Genomic DNA, 19,402 nt, shown 5'->3' with positions numbered 1-19,402 from the left:
ATGGGAAGGGGCCGAAGGGGGAGGAATTTGGAGGCAGCCCCTTCCCGGGCTAAGGGTGCTTCTAAGAGCCAGAGAAAGGCCCCGAAATGGGAAGGACAAAGGAAGGGGGGGACCTGCACCTAGTGCTCAATCATGGGCTCTCAGCCCCCCTAGGAAGGTCCCTGCCAGCCTGGCCCAAGGGTGACCTTAGAACCCAATGGAGGCTGAGGCAGATGCAGGTGGGACAGGGGTTTGAGGGCGGGTGGGGGTGGGGGGTCAGTCCTTCCAGTCTTTCTTTATGTTGAGGTCCCACTCCCAGGACAGATGGTCTGTTTTGTCATCATCCGTGAAGAAGGACTTGATGTGGTAAGTGCCTCGAACAAGTAGACCCTTGGGGGCTTCCTCCATGGGCGTCAGAAATTCGTATTCCTCTGTCCTTGGCCCATAACTCCCCACCATGTACACGGCCTTGTCCACTGTGGGTGAGATAAGGTCAGGAGCTGTCCATGGAGACCGCCCTGCCTCCCCCCTCAGATTCAGGGCACCCAGAAGGCAGGACCACCCCCCACTTCAGTACAAGTGCTCCCCAATGATAGGGGCTCCCTCTTTGGACTGGTGGGATCCTGAGGTTAGGGACCATGCTTTCTCCCCTTTCTCCCTCCAGGGAGGGGACTTTGCTCCCAGAAAATTCTCAGGAAAGTGAGGATGGCGGTAATGGGTGCCAGAATCCTGAGACCCCCAGGCCCCATTTCAGTGCCTGTGGTTGGTCTCACCTCGTAGCCCTTTGCGGTAGGTGTGATGTAGATACTTCAAGCCACAGACAATCTCCTTGTTGACCTGCAGGTTAAGTGAGAGTGTGGTCTAAGTCAGAGAAAAGGGGTCTTTACCCCATATATGTGGAACTGGAAATGGACTAGAGTCAAGATTTCCCACAAGAGCACAGAAAGTACAGCCTGTGCCACTTGGGAAGTCTGAAACCAAAAGGGGTGGCTATCTGGGCACTCCCCACCCTAACAATGTGCCTGGAAACCAAGGACCCCTAAGACTGGGCTTAAGGGGAAAGCATTCAGAGAAAGGATTAATCACTTCTGGCAGAGTGTTAGGGGGAACACCCATTGCAAGAGACATCCAGGGTGTGGAACAGAGGATCTGAGTTGGGTCTTGCCTTAAAGGAAATCTTCACTTTATAATCCACACCTTCCTTGAGCACGAACACCTGATTCTTGAGAGATTCCAGGTCCCCTGTGTAGGCGAGAGAAACAGGCTGGGAGTCAGGCTGCCCTTTGCTGGGCCTTGGGCAACAGGGGGTGTTCATAGTGACAGGATTGGGGTGAGGGGCCCTCACAGCTCAGGGACGAGGGGTGGGATAAGGAAGCACACTGTGCTCCGTAGGTCTTTGTTTCCTAGAAGCTTTCTGGAAGGCAATTCATGGGTCTCTTTTCCTCCTATCTCTCTCCCTTATAACACCCAGCACAAAGTGGGAGGAAAAGATCACCTGTCAGGTCCATGGTGATGGGTCCAGGGGCCTGTTCACACACCAGCGTCAGCCGTGTCACCTGCACATTGGGGAGGCTGGGATCTGAGGTACGGAAAGAGCAGGGTAGTTGGGAACAGGGGTTATATGTGAGGGGAGAATATTATAGCCCGTGGACCCCTGATGACCCCTTTCCTGTCACCAGTCTTTTTGCTGTTCATGAGCTATTACCCCAATCCAGAACACTCTATTCTTCCTTCTCTGGTTCTTGACATCCTTCAGGGCCCAGCTGAGGTCCCCCCATTCCAGGAAACCTTCCTTGGTTCTCCCAATCCCCATTCAGTCTCCCTCCTCTGGACCCTCTCAGTCCCCACTGCTCTGTACTATGATTAGTTTTTCTGTGGGTCTCTGGTCCCCTAGACCAGAAGCTCCCTGAAAGACATGGATTTTGTCTCCTACTGTGCCCAGTACAAAAGGAAGGGGTGTCAGCTGTGAACTTGGGATAGGGGGCGGGGAGGATGAGTCAAGTGGTTTGACTTTTATTTTTTAGGTGAGGAAAAATCCTGTCTGAACAAGCTGTGCTTTGAATTTTCCCTGGATGGCAGAAGGTAGCTACTACCTAATTAGCTAAGGGATGGCATCATGATACAAAGGGTAGAGCACCACCCCCAGCCATGCCATCCAGAGGATTCTGGGAATGAAAAAATAGACCAATTGTTAGTCTAAGTAGGTGAATTCCAAAACTGGCTTTTCAAGGGAGGTGACTGTTTTCACTGGGGACCATGAGGCAGCCATGGGAAAAACCTCGGATCATGATAGCTGGGCCTAGAGAAATTAAGCTAGAAATAATATCAAGAGAAGTTTGGGACTAGGTAGATTTCTATTATTCACATGTCTAATTGCCTTCCTTTCATTCAAATCAACTAGTATTTGTCAAATGTCTACTATGTTTCAAGAAAGGGGGGAGGGGGAGGAGACAAAAATTAACCAGTCCCTGACCTCAAGGAGCTTATATTTTACTGGAGTTTATATTCCTTAGATGTATCATTTCAGAATTTATATATTTTCTTTTCTTTGTATAAATTTTTTGGTCTAGACCAGAGGTCAAACCTTTCAACCTGGCAGTATCACAGCCCTTGATTGTATTCAAATGCAATTGGGAAATATTTAATAAAAATAAATACAAATATAATAGAACACAGATAATGTTAATACAGGGTTTTCTAAGTCAGCATGCACATGGCTATCTTTTTTTTTTCTTTTTGGAGGGGGGATGGCAGGGCAATTGGGGTTAAGTGACTTGCCCAAGGCCACATGACTAGTAAGTGTTAAGCGTCTGAGGTCATATTTGAACTCAGGTCCTCCTGACTCCAGGGCCAGTTCTCTATTTACTGTGCCACCCAGCCGCACCAACATGGCGATCTTTATGTATGCTTTGGAGATCCCTTTTCTATTTGAATCTGATACCCCTTCCCTATACTAGGAGTATCTAGAACTCTGTGATAATGTAAACTGTCTCCACTTAAGAGTCTTAGACCAGCAGTCCTTCACTTTTTTTTGGTATCCTGGAACCCCTAGGCAGTCTGGTGAAGCCTAGGGATCCCTTCTCGGGATCATGGTTTTAAATGAATGAAATAAAATAAATTGAATTATGAAGAAAATCAATTCTACTGGAATAAAGATGTACTTTTTTCCCATCCAAGTTTGTGGATGCCCTGAAATCTATCCACCACCCCCTCAGAGGGATCCATGGACCCTAACTTAACAACTTCCTTCTCAGTTACTTGAGGCCCTGAGAAGCAAGGAAGAAAACAAATATTTACTAATTGCCCACGATATTCCAGGCACCCTACAAATATTATCTCAGTTGATCTTTACTGCTGAGAGGTAGGTGCTTTTATGACCCTCATTTTACAATTGAGGAAACTGAGGCATATAGTAGTAAGGTAACTTGTCCCGGGTCACACACCTGGTAGGTGTCTCAGGCTGCATTTAAACTCAGATCTTCCTGACCCCGGGCCCAGCATTCTATTCACTGCTGCATAGCTGCCTCTAGCTGAGGGATCAGGTACCCTTGTAACACACAGGTAGTGTATGTCAGAGGCAGGATCTGAATCCATGCCTTCCTGACTCCAAGGCCAGCCCTCTGCCCGCTGTAGCACAATGCCGCTCTTCAACTTGGAGAACTCTTCGACTAGAAAATGAAGCCTAGTAAATGGAGCCTAGAAAATGGCTGCTATGGCCCGAAAGATACTAAAACAGGAAGGGGACAGGGGATGCTTGAAACTGACATTCAAAAAGGACGACAATTGCAGGGGCAATGGACAGGTCATTAAGGTTTGAATGGTATGGGATTCAGGAGAGAGAGGGCACAGGCCTAGGGCTGTGGTTCAGTGGTCAGGGAAGTTTAGTAAGTGAAAACCCTGGTTCTGAGCACAAAGATCAGTTCAGTAGGGCAGCTACCATGTTTCCCCGATAATAAGACCTATCCCGAAAATAAGCCCTCCCCTTACTGTGTAAGATTCCTCTAAAATAAGCCCTCCCCCGAAAATAAACCCTATTGAGATTGCTACTGTAGTGAAGGTGATCCCCTGCGCTACACGCTACATTACGGTACCCTCTGTATGCACCGTCCCCCCCCGGGTGAAACGCACGCCGCGCTCCGAGCTGCATCCAATCAGAGCTGCAGCAGTGAGCGTGTCATCCTGTTCTTCCCCAGTGATTTGCTTGCTGGTACATTTTTTTGTTCACATTTACCTGTTTATTAAAATTGCTGTCAATGTTCATTAAAATAAGACCTCCCCTGAAAATAAGCCCTCTGGTGTTTTTCTGTCCAAAAAAATTAATAAGACAGTGTCTTATTATCAGGGAAACACGGTAGGTGGTGCAGTGAATAAAGCACCAGCCCTGAAGTCAGGAGGACCTGAGTTCAAATCCGGCCTTAGACACTTAACACACTTACTAGCCATGTGACTTTGGGCAAGTCGCTTAAACCCCCCCCAAAAAAGAAAGCAAAAAAAAAAGATCAGTACAACAAATATTTAATAAGCCCCTACTGTGTGCCAAAGGACTTGGACTGGTTCCAGGGCCTAAGAAATCCACACAAGGCAGTGAGAAGTAAGGTCCAGGACTGGACCCCCTGGGTATTTCAGTCAATGCTTGCTGGCCTCATGGGCTAAGTACATCCTGAACCTCTATTCTGTTCTACTGGTTAGTCAGTCAGTCAATAAACATTAAGTGCCTGCTTGATGCCAAAAGAGGCAGAAAACAGTCCCTGCCCTCACGGAGCTCACAATCTGATGCTTCTCTGGAGGTCTTGTTGTCCACATCCTGGCCCTGACCCCTGGGGAGGTAACTTTTTCTCTTTCCCAGGGTCGTCTTAAGAAGACAGGCCCCTCCTAAGGAATGATGTATGTGTTTGGATGGGAAAGCAGATCCCCCCACAGGAGAAGGAGCTAAGCAAGCCAGGAGAGAGCTCGGGAGGGGGGACGGGCTGCCAGGGGTCATACAATGTGAACCCTGAGACCCGAGACCCTCCAGCCCACCGTGTGCCTGAGCAGGAGCCCCCGCAACAACAGCTCCACCAAGGGGTCACCCAGCGGTCACCCAGCCTTTGCCCGAAGCCCACTAGTGATGGGCAGCTCAATATTCTGCCAAGCACCTTATCCGTCTTTGTACGGTTTTAATTGTTGGGAACAGTTTTCCTTATATGGAGCTGAAATCTTGCCTTTCCGGTACTTCTACTTACTGCCCCCAGTTCTGTCTTCCAAAGTCAAGTAGAGCAAGCCTGATCTCCCTCTTCTATGTGAATTAATAATAAATAATGATAGCTAGCATGTATGTAGTGGTTTAAAGGTTGGCAAAGCACTTTACAAATATTTGATCCTCACAACAACCCTGGGAAGTAGGTGTTATTATTATCTACATTTTACAGTTGAGGAAACTAAGACAGAAGTTAAAGGATTTGCCCAAGGTCACACAGCTAGAGTTTGAGGCTGGATTTGAACTCAGGTCTTCCTGACTCCACGACCAACACTGTGACACCTAGTTTGCTTTACTTCCTCCCATAAACCATCTCTTCTCTAGGCCAAATAATGCCTCCCCCTCCCCACAAGCCCCCAAGGAGCCCAAGGTGAGTCAAGAGGCCACCAGATTCCAGGATCAGGGTCTCATTCCTGCCTCTGGTTCGAGTAATTTCTGACCTAGGCTTGGCCACCTACTAGGGGGGATAGCGGTGGATCTGGACCTGGTGCCTATTTCTTTTAGGTATTAGTGGCTGGTATAGTGAATGAAAAACTGGTGTAAGAGTCAGAAGAACTGAGTTTGAATCTGACTTTCCTATTTCCTGTGTAGCCTTGGAGAAATCATTCTCTGTGCTTCTATTTCCTTATTCATAAGACTAAATGATATTGAAAGTTCTTCCAGCTTCTAACTCCTAGGATTCTATATGTGTGGTGGGGGATAAGGGAGGGGAGAAGGGAAGAAGACAGGCTTAGGGAAAGCCCTTCTTTATGAATTGTGTATTGCTTCGGAAAGGATGGGGGGAGGTAGGGGCAGGGAGAGCAAGAGGAGAGAAATTGTGTTTTTAGTTACTGGGCCTGGAGAGGTTTCCTGATGCCCCATCTCCAAAATCTATCCAGCTACCTGATTTCCCACCCTCAGTCTATTGTGGAGTCTGCCAGTCTGATAGATGGTGCTCTGGACTCCGCTGTCCCCATCCCCTGCCCTCTGCCATGCCCTGAGCCTCTGGTCCCCAGATCAGTATTCTGCCCCAGCGCTGACACCCCCAAGCCTCTAGTTCCCCAGGTCGTTGTGCCCACCCCAGCCCCAGTGCCCCCAAGCTACAAGCCTCTGATCCCCAGGTCAATGTGCCCACCCCAGCCCCAACACCCCTAAGCCTCTGATCCCCAGGTCAGTGTGCCCACCCCAGCCCTGACATCCCCAAGCCTCTGGTCCCCAGATCAGGGTGCCCACCCCAGCCCCAATGCCCCCAGCCTCTGGTCCCCAGGGCAGTGTGCCCGCCCTAGCCCCAGTGCCCCCAGCCTCTGATCCCTCAGGCTGCTGTGCCCACCCCAGCTCCAGCCTCCTACCCACAGCCTCAGGAATGGGCCCCAACAGGGCCTGCTTGTACTTGGTTAGACTCTCATCATCTTGGTCCAGCTGCTGGATCTCCTGCAGAGTCTTCTTCTCTGGAGCCTTGTAGTTCAAATCCACCTCATCCAGATCTTCCTCATGGGCAGCCCGGATGCCTTCCTTGTCCGCCATGAAATCTGTTTGGGAGAAGAAGAGGAAGATCGTCGGTAGGGAGGAGAAGCCCCGGGCTGACATCAGATCATGGCATTCAAGGACTCCTGCATCCTCAGCCTCTCCTATCTACCCAATCAACCCACAAGTCAGGCACTGCGATAGGCACCAAAACCCAAACAGATCTTGCTCTCAAGTTTACATCCTCATTAGTGCATATATGCAGGCATGTGATAAGGGCTAGCGCCTTAGTGCTATTTCAAGGGTTGAAAGTGCTTTATATGTTATCTACTTTGATCCTTAAAATCCTGTGAAGCAGATGCTATTATTACGCCCATTTTACAGAGGAGGAAACTGAGATTAAGAGGTTAAGTGACTTGTCCTTTGTCATAGGAATACGGAAATATGTGAGGCAGCATTTGAACTCAGGCCTTCCTGTCTCCAATCTAACACTCTAAGTACTGCCTCAATGCCTGTCTGCATGTATGTATATGTGCATACATACATAGACACACACATATATATGCACACACATGATACAAAGTAATCTGGGGAGAGGGCACCAGCCTCTGGGGGTGATGGAGGGAGTAGAGAGTTTTCTTGGAGAAGATGGCACCTAAAATGAAGGCCAGTGAGAGTCCATGAGGGTCTGAACCAAGGGCAGTGGGAGAGAGACGCCCAATCACATCTTCCACTGATCTCCTACCTCCATCCTCCTCTTGGTCCTGATGTCACATTCTCTGAATTTTTTTTTTTTGCCTCCCTCATTCTCCTTCTCTCTACCCTTCAGTTCTGTCATATAGCTCACCTCTTGCAGTAAGCCTTCCCAGGTTGACACCGAGTGCCTTTCTTTCTCTAAACCAGGGGTGGGGAACCTGAAGCCTTGGGGCCACATGTGGCCCTCTAGGTCCTCGAGTCCTCAAGGGGATTTGTTCTGTGAAGTTTAGATTCAGTCAAAGGGCCTCACTGGAGTCCCTGGGTTCCACCTCCCTGCAGTCTAAATTCCTATAAAGGGATCTCTTTTTAACCCTTCTGTAAAGTTCTCCTAAGCAGCTAGGGGGTGCAGTGAATAGAGTACTGGTTCTCAAGCCAGGAAGACTCATCTTTCTGAGTTCAAATCTGGCCTCAGACACTTCCTTGCTGCATGACCCTGGGCAAGTCACTTAATCCTGTTTACCTCTGTTTCCTTATCCGTAAAATGAGCTGGAGAAGGAAATGGCGAACCACTCCAGTGTCTTTGCCAAGAAAACCCCAAATGGGGTCATGAAAAGTTGGGCACACTGAAAACAACTGAATGATGAGTTCTCCTCCCAAATGAACTGTGAACTCAGGGACCTTGCAGTGATGGAAAAAGTCTAGACTAGGAAGTCAGGAAGCCTGGCTGGGTGACTCTGGGCAGCTCATGTCTCTGTGAGCCTGAGGATTCTTATCTATAAATGAGGAGACTGGGTTAAATTGTATCCATGGTTCCTCCCAGATCTAACATTCGGTTCTTTTAAGGTTCAGTGTTCTGACAAGCATTGCCATTTTCTTGTTGTTTGTCCCTCATTCTCCTGAAGAGGACCATGACATCAGGGAGATGATGTCATGGCTTGCAAGTGACTTGGATTTAAGTGAGGGAGGGCTGTGCAAAGTCACCAGCTTCACTTTCTCCTCCCGAGCTATCTGAGTCCAGTGGCTAGATATGGATCAGGACAACTGGAGATGGCCCAGGATACAGTGGGGACCCTTGGCCTTTTCAGGCTAAGGTATTTCCCAGGTCTCACTTTGACTGAGGCAACACACACTTAGTCATTAAGCTTTAATAAGAAATGAGGTAGAGCCTCTTTACCTAGCCAAAAATATTTTAAAATAATAAAAATTAAAAAAAATTAATCTAGAAGGGATTACTAGAAACCTTCACTGTTTCTGGCCAAAACTTGTCACTTATGTACAAATAGAACCCTGTGCTAAGTAATGAGGACATAAAGACAAAAGGAAAAACAATGCCTGCCCTCAAGGAGTTTAAATTCTACTGGGGATGGTAGACACAGTAGATACAACATGTAAAAAATATAGCAGTGATACACACACACACACACACATTTTTTTAAGACTGGGTCTTCTCATCACGAAGGGGCACGAATTCGATCCCACTGCTGATTGGCCCAGGAATATTGACTTGCTCTATACCTGGCCTGAACTAGTTCAGCCCTTCTTGCACAACCCAGTACACTCGCCTTCCTAGGAACTCCACCATATTGATGAGCTTAGTACGGACCACTCTAGTTCAAAACTCCTGAGCTCAAGAGAGCCTTCCTGGCAGCTGGGGCTATGAGCATCTGTCACCATGCCTAGTCATACATAATGACCTGAGGAAGAGGGATTGAGGACTAGCTCCATTTTTCTTTGTTCTAAGGTGCCTCCCAGCTGTGACATCCCATGATGTCTGTGACTGTACCCATTCATTCAGCCAGCCATTACCCAACTTCTCCTTTGTGCTAAGGATCCCTGGAGCACTGAGCTGGGCATACAGTAAATTCTCAAAGAAAATCATCCTCATCATCCCAGAGATACAACTGACCTAGGGGGGGGAGGGGAAACTACCAAGGTGTAATCTCCTGTGATATCACCTATCAAAATAAGTTCCAGGCTTTCTAAATTCTTCCCTTCAGAAATCCATAGCCTAGCTCTGGAAGGGACCTCAGAGGACATCTAATCCAATGCTCATTTTATTTTATTTTGGAGGGGAAAGGTAAGACAATTAGGGTTGAGTGATATGCCCAAGTTCACACAGCTAGTGAAGTGTCAAGTGTCTGAGGTCAAATTTGAACGAAGGTCCTCCTGACTTCAGGGCCAGTGCTCTACTCACTGCACCACCTAGCTGCTCCCAATGTTCATTTTACAGAAGAAGAAAAAGAGGCTGAAGCAGGTCAAATCAGAAGCAGAATTTGAACCCAGGTCCTTTGACTCAAAAGCCACTGCCATTTCTATTGTTCCACCCTTTCCAAGAACCAGGAAGGAAAGACAATGCTTCTCATAGCATCATGATAAATACTCAGCATGGTAAGGTTGAGAGTTAAGTGATCCAGAGGTCTGTAAAGTGAAGGAAAAGAGTCATTCTCAGACAGCTGAGTGGTGCAGTGGATAAAATACTATACTTCCAAAGAGAAAGAGCAGAGTTCAAATCTTGCCTCAGATACTAACTGTACTAACCCTGGATAAATCACTGAACCTCTATCGAATTATCCAGAAGGAGCTTAATAAATACTCGGTGATTTGATTGCAAAGTGGGGACAGTAATAGCCCTATTTCACAGGATTGTTGTATGTATCAAATGAGATAATATATGGAAAGAGCTTTGCAAAAATTAAAGGGCTATGTTAATGCTAGCTATTTTTATTATAAGCCTTAACCTCTCTCCTGAAAAAAAAGAGCAAGTGATTATTCTGATGGTTTGGGAGGAAGAATTCCTAATTGTGGGGACTCTCCAGCCACCTTTCCCTCAGCCTCCAGTCTATATATCCCCTCCCCTTCCCCAATAACTCCCACCCTTTGCCTAGTTTGGCATCTGGTTCATACTCTTGGACCTCAGAAATAGAGGAAGGGCTCCCTAGGGCCACAGGGTCCTTAACTCCTCTTTAGTACCATACACACACACACACACACACACACACACACACACACACACACACATACACACACACACACAAACACCTGACCATCTCCTCAGTCCAATCCCTCCCCAGCGTAGGCCCTCAGGAAAACAGGACATCACCGTAAGAGAACTAGTTAGAAGATTTAGGTTCACATTCCATCCCTGACAATTGCTCTCTGTGTGACCTTGGACAAGTCCTGCAACCTCCTTAGGTCTAATGTTCTCATCCCTAAAATAAGGTGACTGCATTAATGCACTGTTAGTAGAGCTGTGAACTGGTCCAGCCAATGATGGAAATCAATTTGGAGTTATGCCCAAAAAGTCATTAAATTCTCTGACCCAATAATGCCACTACCAGGTCTCTACCCTCCAAAGAGATCAAAGAGGAAAATGTACAAAAACATTGACAGTAGGTCTTTTTTTTGTAGTGACAAAGAAGTGGAACATAAAGGGATGCCTATTAATTGGGGAATGACTGAACAAATGAAGGGGATGGTTTCAGAAAAACCTAGGAAGACTTATATGAACTGATACAGAGTGAAGTGAGCAGACCCAAGAGAACAATGTATAAATAACAAAAATATTGTAAAGATAAACAACTTTGAAAGACTTAACTAATCATAAGAATTAAGGGTTCTGATCTTGGAATGACCACCCAACAGTGAGGAAAAATGCTATGAACCTTCTGACAGAGGCTCAAAATGCAGAATGAAATGAACATTTTGGGTTGTGGTCAATGCAAGAATTTGTTTTGCTTGACTATAGGTATTGGTTAGAAGGGTTTTATTATTCTTTTCCCAAAAATCCAGGGAATAGTGACCCTTAGTCATCAATTTCTTGATGTGATCCATAGTCCAATGAGAGAGAAAATAAATCTTAGTTAATTGAAGTATATGTATATACACACACACACACATCAATGTATATATAGAGAGAGAGTTTTAAAAAAATGTCCATGTTAATAATGGTATGAAAGAAAACACACACACAAAAAAAAAAGAAAAAGAAAGAGAGTAAATAAAAAGTATGCTTCATTCTGCATTTAGACTTTTCTCAGTTATTTCTCTGGAAATAGCATTTGTCATGATAAATCCTTCAGAATTATTTTGGATCATTGCATTGCTGAGAATAGCTAAGTCACTCGCAGCTGATCATCATACAATATTGCTGTTACTGTGTACAATGCTCTCCTGGTTCTACTCATTTCACTTTGCATCAGTTCATACAAGTCTCTCCAAGTTTTTCTGAGAGTAACCTGCTCATTATTTCTTATAGCACAAAAATATTCCATCCCAATTATATACCACAACTTGCTCAGCTATTCCCCAATTGATGGGCATCCCCTCAATTTTCAATTCTTAGCCGCCCCATAAAAAACTGCAATAAACATTTTTGTACATTTAGGTCCTTTTCCTTTTCCTTTGATCTTTGATCCTTTGATCACCTAGCGGTGATATTGCTGGGTCAAAGGGTATGCTTGGTTTTATAACCCTTTGGGTATAGTTCTAAGTGGCTCTCCAGAATGGGTGGACTAATTCATAACTTCCAATATGTGTGTGTGTGTGTACATGTATATACACATATATATAAAGTAAGGTAATTGGGCCAGATGGCTTCTGAGGTCCCTTCCAGATGTAGATCTGGATTCCTGTGTGTTTTTCTCAGCTTCCCCTTAAGAGGAAGGAGCATGGTAGAAAGACTGGGAGTCAAGAGATTCTCAGTCCTAGTCCTGCCTGTGCGGTAAAATCATCGTATGACCTTCAGAAAATCACTTCCAATGGAGCAGTTGGCCTAGATGACGCCTTCCATTCTAGGATATGTAAAGATAGCACAGAGTGAAAGAAGTCTTCAATTTTCCAAATATCCTTTCAATAATCATTCATTTTATTGAACACCTACTAAACACCATGCAATGAGATTGTTAGTTCCTAGTGGGCAAAACTAAAAACTTGTGATCTTTGTCGGTTCCAGACTACCCATGAACTGGAATCAGGTGGAAATCCCTTTGTTGCGAGCACTAGGAACAAAGTAAGAAGGGGAAGAGACTTTTGCTGTATTTCTGACCTGGACTAGTTCAATCCTCCTTGGGAAATCCAGTGCCTCACTCCCCTTCCTGGGAGCTCTACCATACTGATGAGCTTAGTATGAACTAAAGACCAGCATAGACCACTCCAGTTAAAAACTCCTAAGTTTAAGAGGTCTTTCCTGGTAGCCGGGATTACAAACATCTACCACCATGGCTGGTCATTCATGATAATTTGAGGAAGAGGGATTGAGCACTAGCTCCATCATTCTTTGTTGACCCTGAAATTCACCTATCCAAAGTACAGAAGGACCTAGATGCAGATCCAGGGCCCTCTACAGACCCCAAGCCTAAACCCCAGCCTCTGTTCATAAGATGCTACTTTCTGGAATGTGATACTACCTAGGGGTTTCCCCAGATGCCAGTGACATATGTTTTGGAGGGAGGAAATTGTTGAGGGGAACCCTGTGCCCTACCACTTGGGGCTAGCCAGCACCAGACCCAAACATAGCTGCATTTTCTGGAGAGGGGCTAGGGGCAGGAGAAGCGAGATAATCCTAACTGCTGTGACAGTGTTTTATCACTTTCTCAAATTTAAATTCAGAAACATTTATTAAATTTTCACTACATTCCAGGCACTGTACTCGGGCACTAGGGACAGATGCAAAGATAAAAACCAAAAATAGTACCTGCCCTCAAGGAGCTTTAATTGTGTTGGGGGAAACCTACACATGCACAGATAATTCAAAATAAACTCAAATCCTATTTGCTTCAGATTGCCTCAACTGTAAAATGAACTGGAGAATATAACAGCAAACTAATCCAGTGTCTTTGCCAAGAAAATCCCAAAATGGGATCACAGAGTCAGACACAGATTACTGAACAACAGCAGCAACAACAATATGTGTACATTCCAATAGATCTAAGAAGGGGCATGGTAGAAAGACTGGGAGTCAAGAGATCCTCAATCCTACTCCTGCCTGTGCTGCAAAACCATTGTATGACCTTCAGCAAGTGACTTCCAATGGAGCAGTTGGCCTAGATGGCCCCTTCCATTCTAGGATATGTGAAGACAGCACAGAGTGAAAGAAGTCTTCATTTGCCCAAATATTCTTTCAATAATGCGTTGGTTTTATTGAGTACCTACTAAATACCTTGTAGAGATTGTTAGCTCCTAGTGGTACTACAAAGCATCCAAGAAGCTGTGTCTGTTTGTCCTTTGTTCTTGAAGAGGACAGTGATGTCAGGGAGGTGATGCCATGACTTGCAAGTGAATTGGGTTTAAGTGAGGGAGGGCTGTGCAAAGGCACCAGCCTCACTTTCTCCTCCAGCGCTATCTGAGTCCAGAGGCCAGATAGGGATCAGGACAACTGGAGATGGCCCCCATCAGAGGAGCAGCATCAGTGGGGCTGGAGAAGTGGGAGGGATTGAGGAAAGGCTGGTACTTGAGTTGAACCTTGAAGGAAACTGGGATTCCAGAGGCAGAGATGAGGAAGGTGAGCACTCCAGGCATGGAGACAGCCTGTGCAAGGCATGGAGGTGAAAGGTGAGTGTCATCCATAGGATGTAGCTAGTAGGTCAGTTTAGTTGGAATATAGGGGAGTGATATGAAATGTGTAGAAAGGGAAGTTGGAACCAGATTATGAAAAAATTTAAATTCATTTAGTCAGCAAGCATTATTAGGCATCTACTATGGGCTAGGCACTGTGCTAAGTGATAAAATATATAAAAAGAAAGGCAAAAGACCGTTCCAGTTCTCAAGGAGGTCCTAGTCTATGGGGGAGACAACATGCAAACCTCTGGGTACACATGAGCTGTATACAGGAAAAACTGGAAATAATTAACAGAAGGAAGATGCTAGAATGAAGAGGGACTGGGGAAGGTTTCCTATTTATCTAGGACTTGGAGGAAGCCAGGACACAGAGATGATGAGAACATACAAGGCATGGGAGATAGTGAGAAGCACCCACTGGGAGCAACAAGGCGGCCAGTTTCACTGGATCACAGAGAACATAGCAGGGAGTAAGCTGTAAGACAGGCAGGCCAGGTAAGGAGGGCCGACTTACGCAGGGCTTTGAACTCCCAACAGAGGCTTTTCTATTTGATTCTAGAGGTGATAGGGAGCCACTGGGATTTACTGAATAGGCAGTGACATGATCAGACCTGACAAGGAAGATCCGTTTGATGGTTGAATGGAGGATGCGGGGAGTGGGGGTCGGGAAGACTTGAGGCAGACCAACCCACAAGGCTATTACAGGTGAGAAGGGCCTGTGTCTCCTTCAGGGGTGGGAAGGGGCTGTATGCAAATGTCACATTTTATTTATAGCAGAGGAAACTCGGTACCACCGAAACTTCTTGAACTGGGGAGTGATATGGTCAGAAACAAAGGGTGCTGACCCAGTATTGTGCCTGCAAACGATTTCAATTCTCTGAACGCTTCCCCCAGAAAAACTAAAGGGGAATGGAATCAGCAAATCACCTTCCACATATAGCTCTTTTTGGTCCACAGAGGTAGCTGCTAATGGAATCCCACCCCAGTCCCTCAGAATTATGTTGTATATAATGACATGTACATGTTGTCTCTCCCAATAAAACCTAAGGAAGGATTGTTTGCTTTTTGTCCCTGTATCCTCAGGCCCTAACACACTACTGGGCATACAACAGGAGCTTAATAAATGTTTGTTGTTTGATGGGCTTGTGCTCACCCTACACTCTAGAGAACTGAATTGGGAGTCTGTCTCCCCTACCCTCTTTTCCCAGAACCTAAGGTGGATTCCCACCTGCCCCCATCTCCTCCTTTATTCCAGACTTCTTGCTGGAAAGAACAAATTTCATGATCTCTCCTCTCCCCTCCCCATGTGAAACCAATCCTCTCAAGAGTCACAAGTGAGCACCTGCTCTCTCTAGCAGGGGCTGCCCAGATGTGTGGCCCAGGGAAACCCTGGACTATCTTCCCATAGTGTTCTAGAGAAAGAGACTGACATGTCCTCTCACTGTGACCTGTTCCTGGTACATGGCCCCTTTCAGCAGAAACCCTTCAGAAGCTGTAGATTCTTCCCTGCTCTCTTCCCAGTTCTAATCTCTCTCTCTGTCTTTCTCTCCTCTCTTCTCTCTTCCTTTCTCTCATTCTCTCTCTCTCTGTCTCTATCTCTCTCTGTATCTCTCTCTGTCTCTCCATCTCTCTCTGTATCTCTCTCTGTCTCTGTCTCTCTCTGTGTCTCTCTGTCCCTCCATCTCTCTCTGTCTCTGTCTATCTGTCTCTCTCTCCAAACAGTTATCTTTCCTTTTCATTCATCATCTCTTACATCACTGCACCCCACCCCCGCCCCAAATCCCACTTATCCTTGAAATAATATAACCTCTTTGAGGGCAAACACTGGTATTGTTTTTGTGTCCCCAGTACCTGGCTCAGTGCCTTTCACTTAGTAGTGATTTCATAAATGACTGTTCAATTGAATTGAGCCCTTTCCCACAGTGCTTTGGGGACTGTCTCTTTCCAGGGGAGTTTCTGAGCTCACTTACTATAGTTCTGGGGCAAAGGACTGATGAGACTGTTCTGTCCTGGGCTCTTCTTTGTCTCTGTCTCCCTCTCTCAGACTCCCTCTCCCTCCCTCTCTTTGTCTCTGTCATTTTCCTCTCTCTGTCTCTGTCTCTCTCCCTATTTCCTTCTTTCTCCCTCCCTCTCTGTGTCTCTGTCTTTCTCAAACTCCCTCTCCTTCCTTCCTCCCTCCCTTCCTCTCTCTTTGTCTCTGTCACTCTGTTTCTTTCTTTCTCTCTCCCCATTTCCCTCTTTCTGACTCCCCCTCTGTTTCTCTCAGACTCCCTCCTTCTCTGTCACTCTTCTCTGTCTCTGTTTCTTTTTCTCTCTCTCCCTATTTCCCTCTTTCTCCCTCCCTCTCTGTCTCTTTCTCAGACTCCCTCTCCTTCCCTCCCTTCCTTCCTCTCTCTTTGTCTCTGTCACAGTCTCTTTTTCTCTCCCCCCATTTACCTCTTCCTGATTTCCTCTCTCTGTCTCTCTCAGACCCCCTCTCCCTCCCTCTCTCTTTGTGTCTGTCACTCTCCTGTTTCTCTCTCTCCCTATTTCCCTCTTTCTCACTCCCTCTCTGTGCCTCTGTCTGTCTGTCTGTCCTTGTCTGCCTCTGTCTAACTCATCAGCTCCCAGGGGTTTAATTATCTCTATGTAGATGACTCCCAAATCTATATATATACAGTCAATCCTTAATCTCTCTCCTGAGCTCCAGTCCCAAATCACCAACTATCTGCTGGGCATCTCCATCTGGATATCCCCTTGGTATCTCCAACTAATTATGCTAAAAACTGAACTCATATTAAATGAGGCTAAAACCCCTAGACTTGTCATCTTCCCCCTTAAGACCATCCCTCCTCCAAATTCCCTATTTCTGTTGAGGGCCACCCTCAATATTCTTCCTGCCAACCACGTTCATTACCTTAGAGTTAGCTTCACTTTAACTTTTCCCTCACTCTCATACCCAATAGGTTGCCAAGTCTTGTTAATTCCACCCCCACAAAATCTCCTGAATTTGTTTCCTTCTTTCCGCTTGGCCTCTAGTCCTAAAGGGCTCTACTGTAGTTCAGATCCTCATTAACTCAGTCTAAACTATTGCAAAAGTCTACAAAATGATTTTCCTGCTTCCAACCTCTCTCCTACCCATCTTCCAAATGGTTGTCAAATTGATACTACTTATAACACAGATCTAACCATGTCACCCCCCCCCACCCTAGAGTCTTCAGTGGCTCCCTATTGCCTCTAAGATAAAATACAATATACTTGGCCTGACATTTACAATCTCTTCTGCTGGTTTCCTGCCTACCTTTCCAGGATGATTTCACTCCACCCTTTCAAACTCTTTATTCCAGAAAAAGTATCCCACAAACTGTTTCCCATACATATTATTCCATGCTCAGTCTCCTTTGCACAGCTGGTCCCCCAGGCCTTGAATTCTTTTCTTCTTACCTCTGCCTCCTAAAATCCCGGTTTCCTTCAAGACTCCCCTCAAGTCCCACTTCCTAAATAGGGTTTTCTGGATTCCTCAGTGATTAAGTGTTCTTTCCCTCCTAAAACTACTTTGTATATAACTTTATCTGTGTGCATATTGCAACCCCCCCAAAACTCCTTGAAAGCTGGGAATGTTTTTATTTTGTGTCTGCACCCCCAGTGCCTAACATAAAACAAGGGCATAATATGTGGTTATTGAGCTGCATGGAATTCCCATGGTGCTCCAGGGCCCCTTAGGTCATAGTGACCTAAGACCAAGGTTCTTCTTCAGTCCTGTTCCTCCAATGCTCAAGGACCTTGGGTGGAGGTATCTCCACACTGGCTTAGTTCATCCTCTCTCCCAGCCCCCAGCCTCATCCTAGTGACCACAGAGTCCCAGGGAGACACCTCTGTCTTTGCTTTGCTCTTAGGAACCATGGATAGTGGGCTCTGGGTGGGTCCCTAGGAGAGAGGCTCTCACAGCCTGACAATTCTGTTTTCCTTCCAAATACAGAAATACTAACAGCCTTCCTCCTCCCTCTCTAGTACAGTAGACTCAATTTCTCAGTGCAGACCCAACCCCAATAGAGATCCCTTCTCTACACAGAAATAAGGAACTACCAATACAGAAATAGAATATCCCCTTCCCTAAACAGATCCTCCTCTCTCCTGAATGAAATCCCCCCCTTCCCCATCATCACCACCTTGTCCCTCCTCAAATATCACCCCTGCCTTCCCTGTTCACAGCCCCCCATTTCCCTCAAACCCTTCTGTCCTAGGCAGGTCCCACTCTTGCCTTCTCCCCCACACTTCCTTTCCAACCCCCCATCTGCGGATAGCCTTGCAGTCTCTGGAGCCAGAAGGCTCACTCAGGGAGGAGGGGATCCCTTTTAGCAGTCCCTTGCTTCTTCTCGTGCCCAAGAGAATGAATGCAGATACCTCCCAGGCCAGAGGGGCTGGTGGGAGCCTCACCTGCTGCTAGCAGCTCTCCCATGGGTTTTGCAAGAAGGATGGGAAAGATGAGACCCTCTGCACTCTTCCCTCCACACCCCGATCCATTGCCACAAGTCAGCCCCCACTTCAACCCAACCCAGCTTAACACAAGAGCCTCCGCCCGGGAAGACCCGATCGCAGTGCCTGGAAGGTACCGAAGGTTGGGCTGCCGCTGACTCCGGCGGGCACCTCTCCAAAGTTACCATGGGGAGGGGCTGGACTGGCAGGGAGGTACTAATCTGGACTGTGTCAGCACCTAGAAAGTCCTCTCCTCACCTTTCCTACATTCTTCTTTCAGGTCTTCTGGCCTGGGTATCTTCCTAGCTCCCCTCCCCAGGTGCTCCCCTGCCACGTTCCCCAGCACAGGTGTTCCCCAATGTTCCTCACCCCCGGCCATGGCATTTGTCCAGATGCCACCTTCCAAGTCTTCTGGCATGGGTGTAGTCTTCCAGCGTTCCCACCCCAAGTCCCGTTGCATGGGTGTCTCCCCGTGTGAGCCCCCTTTCCATGCCCGTGGCATGGGTGTCTCCCAATGTCTTCCCCCTCCAAGCATGGGTGTCTCCCAGTGTCTTCCCCCTCGAAGTCCCCTGGCATGGGGTGTCTCCCCGTGTCTTCCCCCTCTAAGCTTCTCGCATGGGTATCTCCCCTTCCGAAGCCCTGGCATGGGTGCCTTCCTCAGTACCCCAGCCCTTAAAGTCCCCAGCCTTGCCCCAGCCTCGGGCCTCAGGCGCTCACCTCTGGCGCACACCGTCAGCCACAGGAGCTCAAGAACTTGCGCCCCCAGCTCGCACATATCCAAGCCCAGCATGGTGCCGGCTCCCGGGGCCCCCGCCCGCCTGCCAGCCGCTCCCTCTCGCCGCCGCCGCCTCCTCCTCTTCCTCCTCCTCAGAAGCAGCAGCAGCAGCAGCAGCAGGAGCGGCAGCAGGGGAGGCCCATGGACCGACCCTTGGCTCTGTCTGCCCGGCCGGCGCTGGAGCCTGAGATGTTGAGCTCTGAGCTCCCAGCTCTAAGCTCCAAGGAACCGCTGCTGCTGCCGCTGCTGCCTCCGGTCCCCTC

General features: G+C 47.2%; 1 protein-coding gene across 3 annotated transcripts in view; it reads right to left on the bottom strand.

The window, feature by feature from the left end:
* Window positions 1-19,402, bottom strand: part of ARHGDIG (Rho GDP dissociation inhibitor gamma) — a 30,385-nt gene that overhangs the window by 514 nt on the left and 10,469 nt on the right. For 2 of the 3 annotated variants that reach the window (XM_069107795.1, XM_069107779.1), the window contains exons 2-6: window positions 6,544-6,723; window positions 1,475-1,558; window positions 1,145-1,221; window positions 753-816; window positions 1-455 (exon numbers count right to left, since the gene is read on the bottom strand). The exon at window positions 1-455 is cut by the window's left edge and continues 514 nt beyond it. In XM_069107795.1, coding sequence (XP_068963896.1) covers window positions 256-455; window positions 753-816; window positions 1,145-1,221; window positions 1,475-1,558; window positions 6,544-6,718 — 600 coding nt within the window. In that variant the 5' untranslated portion in view covers window positions 6,719-6,723 and the 3' untranslated portion in view covers window positions 1-255. Of the gene's footprint in view, window positions 456-752; window positions 817-1,144; window positions 1,222-1,474; window positions 1,559-6,543; window positions 6,724-19,081; window positions 19,393-19,402 lie in introns of those variants that run through there. The other variant, XM_069107789.1, reaches the window with a different exon arrangement.

Source organism: Petaurus breviceps, unplaced genomic scaffold (assembly GCF_028583685.1).
Source record: "Petaurus breviceps papuanus isolate PSGF00001 unplaced genomic scaffold, PetGlider_PUasm1.0 138, whole genome shotgun sequence".
NCBI lineage: Eukaryota > Metazoa > Chordata > Mammalia > Diprotodontia > Petauridae > Petaurus > Petaurus breviceps.
This window is presented reverse-complemented; position numbering and strand designations above follow the sequence as displayed.